The sequence below is a fragment of the Frankliniella occidentalis genome, unplaced genomic scaffold, assembly GCF_000697945.3.
Source record: "Frankliniella occidentalis isolate FOCC.00 unplaced genomic scaffold, Focc_3.1 Scaffold52, whole genome shotgun sequence".
NCBI lineage: Eukaryota > Metazoa > Arthropoda > Insecta > Thysanoptera > Thripidae > Frankliniella > Frankliniella occidentalis.
In genome coordinates this window covers 1,702,677-1,715,424 of record NW_026267182.1, presented here as the reverse complement: position 1 = coordinate 1,715,424, position 12,748 = coordinate 1,702,677, and the positions used below count along the sequence as shown (strand labels likewise).

At 62.3% G+C, this 12,748-nt stretch overlaps 1 protein-coding gene across 1 annotated transcript in view; it reads right to left on the bottom strand.

Moving 5' to 3' along the window:
- The window catches only part of LOC113205248 (serine/threonine-protein kinase par-1-like), a 67,196-nt gene that overhangs the window by 14,304 nt on the left and 40,144 nt on the right, over window positions 1-12,748 (bottom strand). The window contains exons 3-5 of the mRNA XM_026420785.2: window positions 5,420-5,536; window positions 3,239-3,302; window positions 1,796-1,911 (exon numbers count right to left, since the gene is read on the bottom strand). Coding sequence (XP_026276570.2) covers window positions 1,796-1,911; window positions 3,239-3,302; window positions 5,420-5,536 — 297 coding nt within the window. The remainder of the gene's footprint in view (window positions 1-1,795; window positions 1,912-3,238; window positions 3,303-5,419; window positions 5,537-12,748) is intronic.

Here is a 12,748-nt window from a genome sequence, read left to right as displayed (position 1 = left end):
CCTGCGAGCAAGGCACCCCGGAGACACCTGCGTTCGTGTGTTGTTGCCCGAGACTTACACGACACGACTTTTCCCGGGGGGGGGCGTGGGCGGGGGGCGTGGGCTGCGGCAGGGTTAAACGGGAGGACGATGTAGGACGATGTGCGGCCGCCGCAGGCGCAGGGAGGGGAGGATGCATGTCCTGCCTGATGCTTCCAGCCTCCCCCCCTTCTCTATCTCTCTCGCTGTTTTCTTTCTCTCTCCCCTGCCCTCTAACCTAGCCCCGTTAACACGCCCCCTTTCTCTCACTCGACTCGAGGGCGTTTTGTTTCTAGAGTGGCGGCACCTCCCCCCATACCCCCTTCACCGGCACGTAGTGCTGCTGGTGACCCCTCGCGACCTTTAAATGACCCTCTAATACGTGTCGCCGCACGCACGTTGGCCCCCGGCCGGGTGCGGAGCCCCTGCGGATAAGTCGAGTAGGCGCACCCGCCGCGCTCCGGAGCGTTGCGGGCCGGCCTATCTCGAGCCCTGTAGGCGCCCTGATATAGCCCGCCCGCAGCGCCTCCAGCGGTAGGACGCTGAACTACCCCACCGCGCGCCTGCGAACAGATCGGGTAGGCGTACCCGCCGCACCCCGGAGCGTTGCGGGCCGGCCTATCTCGAGCCCTGTAGGCGCCCTGATGTAGCCTGCCCGCAGCGCCTCCAGCGGTAGGACGTTGAACTACCCCGCCGCACCCCTGCGAACAGATCGGGTAGGCGCACCCGCCGCGCTCCGGAGCGTTGCGGGCCGGCCTACCTCGCGCCCTGTAGGCGCTCGCCCGCAGCGCCTTCAGCGGTAGGATACTGAACTACCCCGCCGCGCCCCTGCGAACAGGTCGGGTAGGCGCACCCGCCGCGCTCCGGAGTGTTGCGGTCCGGCCTACCTCGCGCTCTGTAGGCGCCCGGAGGGCCCCGGTCCCCCAGCAGCTCCCGCTGTTGGAGGACCCGCTCGCGCTCGCTTGACAACTTGACCTACCCCATGGTGGCGCTGGGCCTCTCCACGGACGGGGTGGTGTGGGAGGGGTGGCTAGGGATCCCGGGCCTGAAGTAGTGCCTCGAATAGTGCCATCTCGACCCATCGGCCCGGTTAGCCCCTCGGACCCCGGCGAACAACAGCGGTATGGCCGGTACTGATGGCGGGCGGTGTGCTGTCTGCTAGCCGGCTCTCGCCACACCAGGCCCACCGGCGGTCAATACTCCAATTTACGTCATCTAGTCCTGGCCCCTGCGCCCCCGCCCGTCCCCTCCCTCCGATGACCGGTCATGATGTGTGCGTCAGAGAGCTGCGCCGCCGCCGCGCCAGCCAAGCGACATTTTCGACGGGTTTGGGATCGAAGCGGTAATCCTGGCGGATCAAGTAGGGCCCCCTCGGCGCCGCTCTGCACGCCACAGCCCACCTCCGCACCACGCAATGTTCACACTCCTCACTCACACGCCACGGCTCGCGCCACGGCCTTCCATCGCATAATCAAGCGTGTGAGTGTGATTTTACAAAAAGGAATTCCATTGTATTGAAAGGTCACACGGTCACACACTAATTTTTTTATATACAATCCAGTTGCCGCGAGCCAGCTGCGGCGTAGTTTCACTACCGGCTGTTTAGGACACGTCTCATCAAAAAAAAACTTTCCCGCAGTAATGTCATGATAGACAAGTCGCATTACCTGTTTTATGCATTATTTTCTTTTTCCCAGTTTTGTTAACTATGGCGTTGCTTTTTTCTGACGCCAAAACGCCTTTTAATTATCTTCGCATGCTTGGCAAGAAGACTCACCTTGAGGTCGCGGTGCACGATCCTCCGCGAGTGGCAGTACTCGACAGCGGACAGGATCTGCCAGAACTTGCGCCGCGCCGTGTGCTCCGTCATCCGTCCGTGCTTGGCGATGTAGTCTGCCGGCAAACGGAACCAAACATCAACACACAGACTTACCATCTAGTTGAAGAGATTTTCACGGGCGCTACTTACTTTACCCCCAGAAAACGGTATCCGTCAAACAAGTCAAATGCCTTGCATGAAAGCTATTTTTAAGTGAAAAAAATACAATGAAATTTTCCTTATTTATGCAAATATTGTTATAAAATAAAGGGGAAGGCTTCGTTACGCCTACTAAAAACACGTCTAAAAAAAAAAAAATTGTCGTTGTGTTGAAGAAATTTCCTAGGAAATTTCCCTGCGAACAATTGAAATGCCTTAAACTGAGGATGCGAATTCCCTTTTTCCTTTTAAAATGAATTTTCCTTGGCTTATGGATATGTACTGTACCGTTTTCTGCGTATATAATATTTGGAAAAAAACGTTTTTACCGTCCTTTTTTTGTGGAAGCATTTCCCAATTACTTCCAGTGTTGGACCTTGAGGTTTTTCCCCCGCACACTCTCCCTATACCCTCTCTTTCCCCTGCTATACAGGGCCCCCGGAAGGCCCGGGCCAGGTCACTGCGCTACTCGAGAGGAATTAATCACCCGCCCACATTACTTGCCCCTTCGCCAGATAGGGGCGGGTGCGGTGCGGCGGGGTATACGGAATAAACCTTTGGGAGAAAGGGCGGGTGGGAGGGTGGTGGTCGGAGCAAGCAGGAGAGGGAGGAAGCAAAGTCGTGTTCTCAGAGGGGCGGTGAGGAGGGGAGAACACCGGGGGGTATAGAGGGGGCCTGAGCAGCATTCCGCTCACACTGGACGGACCCACCCGGAGCCGTAGGCGTGGCCGCTGATAATCGAATCACCCGTGGTGGAAAGGGAGGGGGGCGGGGGGGTAGCTAGACCGTCACGTGACGTTGGCGCTCCCACAGCGCTCGCCCTCTCTAGGGGGCTGGACCCACCCGTCACGAGACGCGGAAGGGTCGAGCGGACACGATATGTGTAGAGATAAAGCACAGCCTGCTCGGCTGGCGCGGCAGTAGCGATTCGACTGAACCACGTGCGCGCTTTGCTGACGTGCAGTAGTTGGTTAGTATGGGGAAGCAGTTAGTTTTAAAAATAAAAGCAAGCGCTTGCTATAAAAGGAATCAAAGGCGCGAGTCACCAGGGACGTTGTTGGGGGCCGCGAGTTAAACTTGAACGTGACCTTCCAGAGGGCCGCGCGGCGCCGACCCTCTCCACGCGGAGCGCCGGTGGGCGGCGCCGGCTCTCTTGGGCGACTGAAAATAGCGCACGACGCACCCGTCACTCGGGGCGACAAGAGAAAAGGGGTAGAGAGAGAGAGAAAGAGAGGCACTCACCAAAAATTTCGCCGGAGCTGGCGTACTCGGAGACGATGTAGATCATGTTGGCCGTCTCCATGACCTGAAATAGAAAGAGAGAAACGAGTTTGCGTTTAATAATAGCAGGCTTTGGGGGGGTCGTGCTCTGCGCGGTACGGTGACGTCGGTACAAGACGGGCATCCACCTTTCTGAACCCTTTTACCCTCCCCTCCCCATCTCCCTGCTCCTACCGCACCTTTCCCTAACCCCCCGGCGACGTTGTCGTCACGGAAGCGTAAAAATAGAATGACACCCACAATGCCGCCCGCCCGCCCGCGCCCGCCGCTGCTTACGCCGAATTCATATACACCGACCGCGCGGTCAAGGAATTCAAGCAGGGCCCAAAGACGCCCGTCGCGCCGAACGCGCGGGGGGCACTATTTACATCTCGCCCAGGCCCACCCTCTCCTCCTTCCCTTCCCCAGCCGCCGCCGCCCTCCTCCGAAAAGGGCCGACGTCACCTCTATCGCACGCGCCCTTATGGGGGGAGGGAGAAGGGGGGGTTGGTCTGTACATAGCACAGCGGGGCGATAAAGAAGTTTCTGATTAAGTGCCGCGCACACAAAATTATTACCCCGCTGCCGTCACTGGCCACGCAGGAATATTTTTTTTTTTTTCAAAATAATTAAAATTGCAATTTAAGGAACAAAATTGTTAACACGTTGAGTTCCAAGGTGGGTAGCAAACACGTGTTATTGTGACCACGCGTGTGGTCACGTGGGACTCAACGCGTGTTAATGGCTTAATTTTCCCCACATTTTTATTCAAAAAATATGTGTTTTGTTATCTTAGTTATAGTACCTTGCTCTATCTCTTAACTTTACAGTCTCGTGACTCTAGAGCATTTAGCATTTTCCATTTCTGAGTTTTTGTATTTTGAACGTCACTATGGTTTCGCAGAACAAGCGATAAAACTAACAGGTACGCGGCTGTAAACACGATTGCGTCTTCGGCCCGCACGGCGGCGCGGGACAACAACACATTTTCCTTTACATAGACCGTGCGCGGATGAGACGGTATAGGGGAAGCCGGAGAGTGAGACTATACGGGGGGTGCATGCCGTGCCAGTCAATAAGTCAGAAGGCTTTTCGCTGCCGTTGGGCCCGCCGGCCCCGGTTGGGGTGTGGGCCGGGCCGGACGAAGGGGCCAGGGGCGGTACAAGGGTTGCCAGGACAACCCCGCCGAGGCAACCCCGGGCAGCGGCGGCGGCGGCCAGGGTGACGTCACCCGTTCCGTGACGGCCTGGTTGGTGTGACGTCACCGCCTCAGCGCGCCCCGCGCGCCCGTGAGAATGTCAGCCGGCCCCATCCACCGCCGCGGTAAGGAGGGGGGGGGGCATAAAGGGTACGGACTGCGAAAGGCATTCAGAGACCTCAGACCACCCACCCAAGCCGGGCCTAGAGGCACCCGCGGCACCCCCGACACCAACCGGGTCCGCGGGTGCGAACTGCACCGGAGCAGCCTGGTGTGCTGTGTCCCGGGGAATAAAGCCAGGGGAATAAAACCACTGCGCGCTACTCGACCCGAGCCACACACAGGCCGGCCCCGGTACTCTCGAGGGGCATGTCATGTCGTGCATGCAGCGGGATGGCAGGTCCCGCGAGGCGCCGCCGCCCAGCCCGGGCGGGCCGGGACTGTGTCACCCTCTGGTGGTGCCGCGGCTCTCTGGCGCCCTGCTGCTAGCTTGTCCCGGTCCCCCCTACTCACCCTCCTCCTCCCCCACCTCCCCCGCACCTCCGCTATTTCGGGTGACTTTCATTCCCAAGCTGACCTTGACAATGGCGAAAGGCGGGGCGAGTAGTGGGGCGCTGCACGATGGGGCGTGCGCCCAGCCCACCCCGCCGCCCCACCCCTCTAACTCCTTAGCAATTACTAATCCCCCCTCACCCTCACCTCCACTATACTTGCAAGGTGATGAATGACTGCCGACTAGCAACAAATTTCGCCTCGCCCGCCCCCTCCCCGCTCAGGCTGCTTAAGGCATGCAGGAGGCTCTTAGAGCCCAGCTAATGCAGTGCACGTCAACGCGTCGGCGGTCGGCGGCGGCGGCTCGCGAGACACGGCGTCTCGTTGTCAGCCGGATGTCGACAGGACGTCAGCGCGCGCGGCGGCCCGTCGGCGGGACGTGAGAGCATGAGTGGCACGCCGCCGTCGCTCACCTGGTACAGCTTGATGATATGCGGGTGGTCCAGCTGCTTCATGATGTCCACCTCCCGGTAGACCTTCTGCAGGTTGCTTGCGTCCAGGACCGACTTGTCGATAATCTTGATGGCCACCTGCGGGAGAGAAAAGGAGAAACACTTGTAAATCGTTATAATTTTTGGGACTAGAATTAACGTTTGTCAGCAGTGTAGGGCAGTGTAGTGGTGTAGGGCCCGGCCCGGCAACGACCCCTGCAGCTTCCGCTGTGCTGCTAATCTGCATCAATCTGCATGCACTTCAGTTTGCGGCGGGACGGAGAAGGGGGCACAAGTGCAACTCGAGCGAACCGAGGGCGAGGGAGGGGGGGCACCCTACCCCTCCTCTCTTCATATCCATCTCCAACAGAAATCACTCCGCCAGAAGGATCTGGGTGCTGCACGCCATTCAGCTGCTCTGTCTTTTCTCCCCCTCTTCTCCTCCGTGTATCCCCCCCCCCCTCTCTCTCTCTCACACACTTTCCTATACGCCCCCAACCCTTGTCAGCCCCTCCCTCATCTTGTGGCAGAAATGGCCCATCAGAAATGGACAAGCACACGTCCACCGGAGCGTGAAAAACCTTTCTGTGCGGAGCAGGGTGGGGCCGCCTTTGTGAAAACTGTCTGGGCATGAACCAGTCACCCTCCCCCTCCCACCCCCTCTCTCTCTCTCCCTCCCTCTCTCTCTCTTTCGGCTTATGTGTGAGTACGTGTAGCTCAAGCATGAACAGAGGAGTTGGAGAGAGAGAGAGAGAGAAAGAAACGGCCCGCGAGGCGACATAAGGCCAGATTGCACCGCTTTCTCTCAGTTTCATTCCTTAATTTTAAAACGGCTCCTTAGAGAGGGTGGCCGTTGCAGCAGGGTCGAGAAAATTGTCCGAGCTAAGAGGGAAAAAGTACCGTGTTAAGTGGGGCAAGAAGAAGAGGGGGGGGAGAGGGGGAGGGAGGGAGGGCTGGAATGAGGAAAAACCCCCAGCCACGCACAAAAAGCCCCGCCCGTCCGCTCCAGCCGTTTTTCTCTCGTTTTATTTACACTCGCTGGGGAATGAAGGAAAAGCGTGACCCGGCAGCGGCTTAAGCTCGCACAATGTGCGTTTGTCATCTGCGCGTTGACAGGAGTGGGCCGCGGGGAGGGGGGGAGGGGGGTACGGGACGGGGTGTAGTGTGGTCAGAAGGCGTATAGCCCACCACGCCGCGCCCGCTGCGGCTAACGACGCTAACAGGGTCCTGGGCATACCCCAGGCCACACAGACCGAATTACAAACAAGGCTAATTGTATGCACCAGGCGGGAATTTCAAATAATAATGGACAATTTTGTGAGTGTCCTGGTCTTTTTCGATAACGTTTCTCGTGTGGCCCTCTCACTTGTCCAGTTTTTAACAATATTTAATTCTCAAAACGAAGAAAGGAGAGAAATAAGGGTATACCTCTTTGGAGGCCAGAAGCAGTGGAGTCCATGCCACGCTGCTGCTCTTCCATCTACATGCCTTCCTCTCGGCGAAAAGGAGGACGCGTGACACGGGTGTCCGGGCTCTCCTACCCGCCCGGTCGAACCATATTGCCGCGCTCGCTCGCAGTTACTTCCGGCCGCCCGGCCCACCCGTCTCCGCCCGCTGCCTGCAACATTTTTTACTGCGCGCGGCGCGGCAGGGGCGGGCAGCGCCATAGGAAAGGAAGGGATCAGCGATAAACAGGGGGGGAGGAGCTCGCGGAGCGCGGCGGCGGCGCCGTGGCGCGGCATGGCAGGTGAAAAAGGCGAGGGGGGGAAAGGGGGCATGGCAGCAACGAGTAAGGGAGCTACAGAAGCGCAGGTCGCTCTTCCTTGTTTACTTCGCCTCCCTCCTCTATCCTCCAAGGCCACTATGTCTCCGTCCACACGGTCGTTAGACACACACAAAACACACACACACACTGCGCGCGTAACAGCAGCAGGGTGTCCACTGCTCGCCGTCATGCAGTGCTTCACCACGACGTCCTCCGGGACGCAGCTTCCACACTGCTGCTGCTGCTGCGGCTGCGAGCCTCGCGTTTCACCGCGCGGCCCCCCGTGGTGCGGCCGACACGGTAAGCCCCACCCCGTGGTGTACGCACTGCCGTGAGAAGTATGTGTGTGTATACACTGCCTGTGTGTGTGTGTGTGTGTGTGTGTGTGTGTGTGTTTATATCGAGAGGGGTGGGAAGCCGCCGGGTAGGGAATAAAAACAAACCACCCGCCGTCGCCCCCTCCCCTCCCGGCGGCGGTGCTCGCCCGCGCTCCGCTCTCCGTTCGACGGAGAGGGCGGGGAGACTACACCGCCTGCAGGTGGGCAGCCCACCCGCAGCCGCGCCATACGGGTTGCCTACCCCGCCCGTCCAGGTGCGTCACGTGATCGCGAGGGGCTCAGCACCGCGAGAGGTCTTGGCGTGCACGCGACCCGCGATGAGGGCGGGTGGCGGCCCTGCGGCCCTGTCCCCGCAAGACGCAGCCGCCGCTATGCCGCCGTGTCCTCCCGTCGATCGTCCTTCCCTTGCACAACGCCGCGGTCCGCGAGTGAGGTCAACCCACTCCGACGTTGAGGACGCCGCCGTACGGCGCAGGGCCGCGGCCAAGCAGGGGCCGGGGACCCCGCGCGCGGGGCGTTGGCTCGGCCGTCGAGTGCCCCCGCCGCGCCAGCACTCGAGCAGCTCGATGGTCGCGGCGACCCAACGCGTCGACGACGACGACGTTTTGCTTGCCACGTCAATAACACACACTCACACACACGAGTATCACTCCTAATAAGGAAGCGCGCGAGTTGTCGGGTGGGCGGGCCTAGTGGCCCGGCCCAACGCCAAACTCGGCGGCGGCGCTGGTGCTCAAGGGGGCGCCCCTTACAGCGGCCCCTAACGAGCCACTCACCTGCGACCTGCGCTCGGCGCAAGCTCGGCGGCGGCGCCCCCGCGGCCCCACCCGGATAAGTGCGAGCGACTGTGTGCGAGTGGGTGGGTGCAAGGACGCCCGCGCGAGGCACGTGGACGTGGGTGGAGGGATGGAATAAATGGAGTTCAACACACAACACCTCCACGCTCAAAAAGAAGAAAGAAAAGAAATCCGTGCGTCGCTTTTACGCCATGCGACGCGCACGACGCGTCAAGTATGTAATAGTTCGTACTGTTCTCGAGCTCCACCGGCGCATAACACCACAGTGCGAGTCGTCGCCGAGCAAATAACCAAACAAACAAACAAAACCTCGACCGACTAACTAACCAACTCGTTATCTCCCCCGGGAGGCCCGGCCGCGCCGTCTGTTTGAAAAGGGTTTGTCCCGCCGTGCCGCCCGCGTCACCAAAACTGTGTGTCCGTGTGTCTGCACTGCACGGGGGACGGTTAGACAGTCGCTGTCCGTGTCGCTGTCCCCCCCCCTTTCCCCTTCCCTCGTCGTGGACGCAGGCGGAATCGACTGGTAATCCGCCAGACTGTGGGCAAGTAAGCAACAATAAAAACAAGGCAAGATAATCCGACCATATCCGTCGTAATCTGGGGCACGAAAATAGAGTGATACAAAAGGAATAGACGGGTGTAAAATCAAGTCGTTACTTAGAGTGTCTGGATTGGTAAAACAGGGGGAATGTGCACCAATCCGGAAGGTGTAAAAGCAGTGGTATGCTTCGAAAGAGAGGCGGTCCCCTCTTCCATTGTGCCCCGTCGTCGTGCGTGTGCGCAACCTTCACGGGAGCGGATTCCCCTCGCCTCTCGTGCACCATGGATCGTGAGTGGCAATATTAATCAAGGGCGCGAGCGCTGGTCGTGGAGGCCTCGCGGGGCGGAGCGGGGCGCAGCGGACGTCAAACCCCCGTGTCCGCGTCCATAAGTGATGGCCGCCGGGCGAGGAGGAGCCGATGCCTAGCCGCTCGCGATGTGATGTGGTGTCGTGTCGTGGACTCGCCCGCCTCCGACATTGCCGTGGCCGTGGCCGTGCAGCGCGCCCCCGCCCTGCCCCACACCCCGCCCCGCTCCGCCCTGCTTCGCCCCACCCGGCTCTCTGCCCATCCCGGTCAGGCGGGCCATTCGTGGCTTCGGCCAAAGGTCTCGTGACGTACGTCCACCACCACCGCCTGCCGTCTCATGCACTGTCTCCGCCCACCGGCATTCAATCCACCACCTTGCCTGACCCTCTGGTCTCTCTGCATCCCTCTCACCGGTCTTGCTGTCTCCGCGTCTTTTTGGCTCTGTCTCTCTCCCTGAATTCTTCCTGCTGCCCCCCCCCCCCCGGGCATCGGTGCAACCCCCTGAGGGGCTCACTCACAAGCCCGGGGCTGGGCGGGCCTGTTGGCTGGGATGGTTCATCGACCTGTGCAGCGGGGGGAGGGTCTGGGTACGGCCCCCCTTCCTACCCCACCCCCGCGCCCTGCCCTGCCCACCACCACCCTCGCCAAGCACTGCAATACAAAGGGGCTATCGACACAGGCTTGGGCGGTGCCGGGGTAAGAGGGGGCGGTGCAGCGACGCACCACACGGGGCCCTCCGTGCGCCGCCGCCATGCACTGCACCACCACGCCGAGCCCCGCCGCCGCCACGCGAGCGGTGCAAGCCGCGCAAGCCGAGCAAGCCCAGCCCGAGGACGAGCGGGGCGCGGCGCTCATCTGGGACCCACAGTCTGGGGCCCGGCCCCGCCCGGCCCCGGCCGCCAGCAGTGTGTCGATATGATAGCGTGCACCGCAGACAAGGACGCCTCGCCGCCGCTGCGCGTTGACGTCAGGGCCGGGGCGGGGCGGGGCGGGCCAGGGAAGCCGCCACATCAGTCTTTATCAGCGTGCGGGGCGGAGGGTGGAGGGGGCGTCGTGCCGAATTGCGGGCGAAGCCGCTAGTGCAAGTGTTCCGGGCCGCCGGTGTGCAGCACTCTCTTCAGTCATCATTCAGACTCGTTCTTTCTCATCTGATTGTTTGTTGTGATACATCATTGCGAACGTTATCGTGATACGCTGGTTCTCTCCCTTCCACACAGACACACACACACTCTCTTTCTCTGTCTCCCACTACACTCTCCACTCTCGGCCCGCCTGGCTGGCTGAGAGAGCAGTGGCTGCAGCAGTCGCCGGTCCACCCCTTGTTCTCGTGCTCCGCCGGCTCCGGCTCGCCACGGACAGGGCAGGGCACACCAGGGCAGTCACCCCCATGTCACTGCACCGCCGGGAGGGAGCGGGTGCAGGGCGCAACGCGGCGGGGCGGGGCGCGCGGGGGGGCCACTCCACCTCGCACTCGGCCTGGTTGTGGCGGCGCCGGGCGCGTCCAGCGCAGGCCGCGGTCCACGTGGCCCTCCGCGGGGCGCGGCGGGGCCACGGGGGCCGCAGCAGGCGGGGGGCGCGGGGCCCTCTCTCGCTTGGCAGGCTGCCTACCCGGGCGTGCTGGTGACACGCTGGCCGGCATGGCAAGCCTTTGCCCGGGCTCTACCGGCTCGGCCGGACCCCCCGCGCGCCTCCTCCCTCCCCCTTTTACAGAGAGCCCTACGGGGCGCGGCCCGGCCCGCCCGGCCCCCGGGACCCGGCGGGACCCGCACCGCCCCCAGCCCTCCCATATCGATCGCCGCGCCGCGCCCCGCACCGCCGCCGCCCCGCGCCGCGCCCCGCCACGCGCGCACAACGTGGTCCCGGACGACTCTGATTCGGCCGGGTGGCCCGGGCGGCAGCTGACGCCGTGCAAGAAGGAAGAGGCTGAGGCCCTGTGCAGCATCCTTGAAGAGCAGCAGCTGCTCGAAAAACTGCGATCCCGGAAGGACGCTACGGCAAGTCCGAGGGGGACAGGGGCGCGAGCGCGCGGCTCTGGGGGTGAACCTCGAAAATGGGGGCGAGAGATCCGGGAGGGACCCCAGAGAGGGCTGCGTGAGAGTTATTCACGGAAGTCGTAGAGCTCGCATCGTCCTGGTCCCAGAGAACCTCCGCCTCCACGTCCGGCCATCCTGCATACCGGTGCCGGCCGGCGTGTAGGGAGGGGGGTAGGGGGCCTCCGCCCTCCCTCTTCACCACGCCGGGAGGCTACTGACCCGCCGCGCCGCGCCCAAGCGCAGGCGACGGTGAGCCTGCTCCATCTCGTGTCAACAGTGATTTGGAACCGTTTGGCAGCCCTAGCTGCGCCGCCGTGCGCTCCGGCAGCACTACGAAAATGCGGAAAGGGAAAGGGTTTTTGTTGCAGCGCAGGCGATAAGGGCGGCGGGTGAGGAGGAGGCGGGCCAGAGGAGGAGAGGGGCCGCGAGGGAGGAGGGTGGTGCCCGCGGCTGGGGGCGGCGACGGCGGTTCAGTGGGCGGGAGTGGGGGTGAGAGGAGGAGGGAGAGGGAGAAGGAGAGAGGTCGGTGGGTTTTGAGGTGCGATGTAATCGACTGCAAAAGCTTTCGGGAGTGAGCAGGGGTGCAGAACGAGGGGTAAGGGGGGCTGTGGCTGTGTATAGGAGTAGGGGTTGCTTTGGGGTGCGGGCCGGGGGGCGTGGAGGCAAGGGGGCGGCAACCCGTTAGAGCACTCCACCGTCACACGCAAAGGGCAAGCGGGCCACACACCAGCGGCCGCAAAGGGCTCGGGGAAGACGCGGCGCCGCTCCCCACGGCTTCCCTCACTCCCCCGCATTGCAGCGTCGTCGTATTCGCAATTCGCCGTCGTCCCTCGCGGGCGCGCCGGCACTGCAAACGACCAAACGAGCTCCTGGTCCCCGTGAAGCTCGGCGCGCTTGCTTGCAGTTGGGCGCCCTGCCCAGCAGAGCCCCCAGGGGCGCGTCGGCGCGCTGAGTCAGCTGGCGCAACGCGACATCAGCTGCGGGGGCGGCGGGGAATATTCCTCCAAAGCTGCGCCTCGACGGCCTCCTGCAGCCTCCAGAGGAGCGCGGACCTCTCGCCTTCGCCTTTGGCCCAGGGGCCTCCAACAGGGTACGCCCGGAAGCACCCTCCGGCGGGGCGGGGCGGCGTCAGCCCCGGCGGCGTATGGCCAGTTCATTGTTATTATACAGGGTGGGTGATCCGCGCCGTGGTTTTTTTCTGCTTATACTGTACCGGATTCACGCGTGCGGGCGGGCTTGCCTATCGTCGCTCGCCATGGCGCCTTAGGGCCCCGTGCGACTATGCAACCCGTCCGCACTGTCACGGAACCGCGACAAAAAACCCGCCATCCCTACGCTTTTCGCGCCGTCCACCCGCGCGCACCGGAAGCTGGCGCCCCCTGCCGCCTCCGCCCGGAACTATGTCCGGTTTCACGCGTCCGTCTGTCTGTCCGCCGGCCGGCGCCGTCAGTCTACGGAGCGACACGCATGCAGGCAGGTCGTCGACAGTCGACACGCCGCTCGGCCAGTACCGCCGCCGTCCCGGCTCTG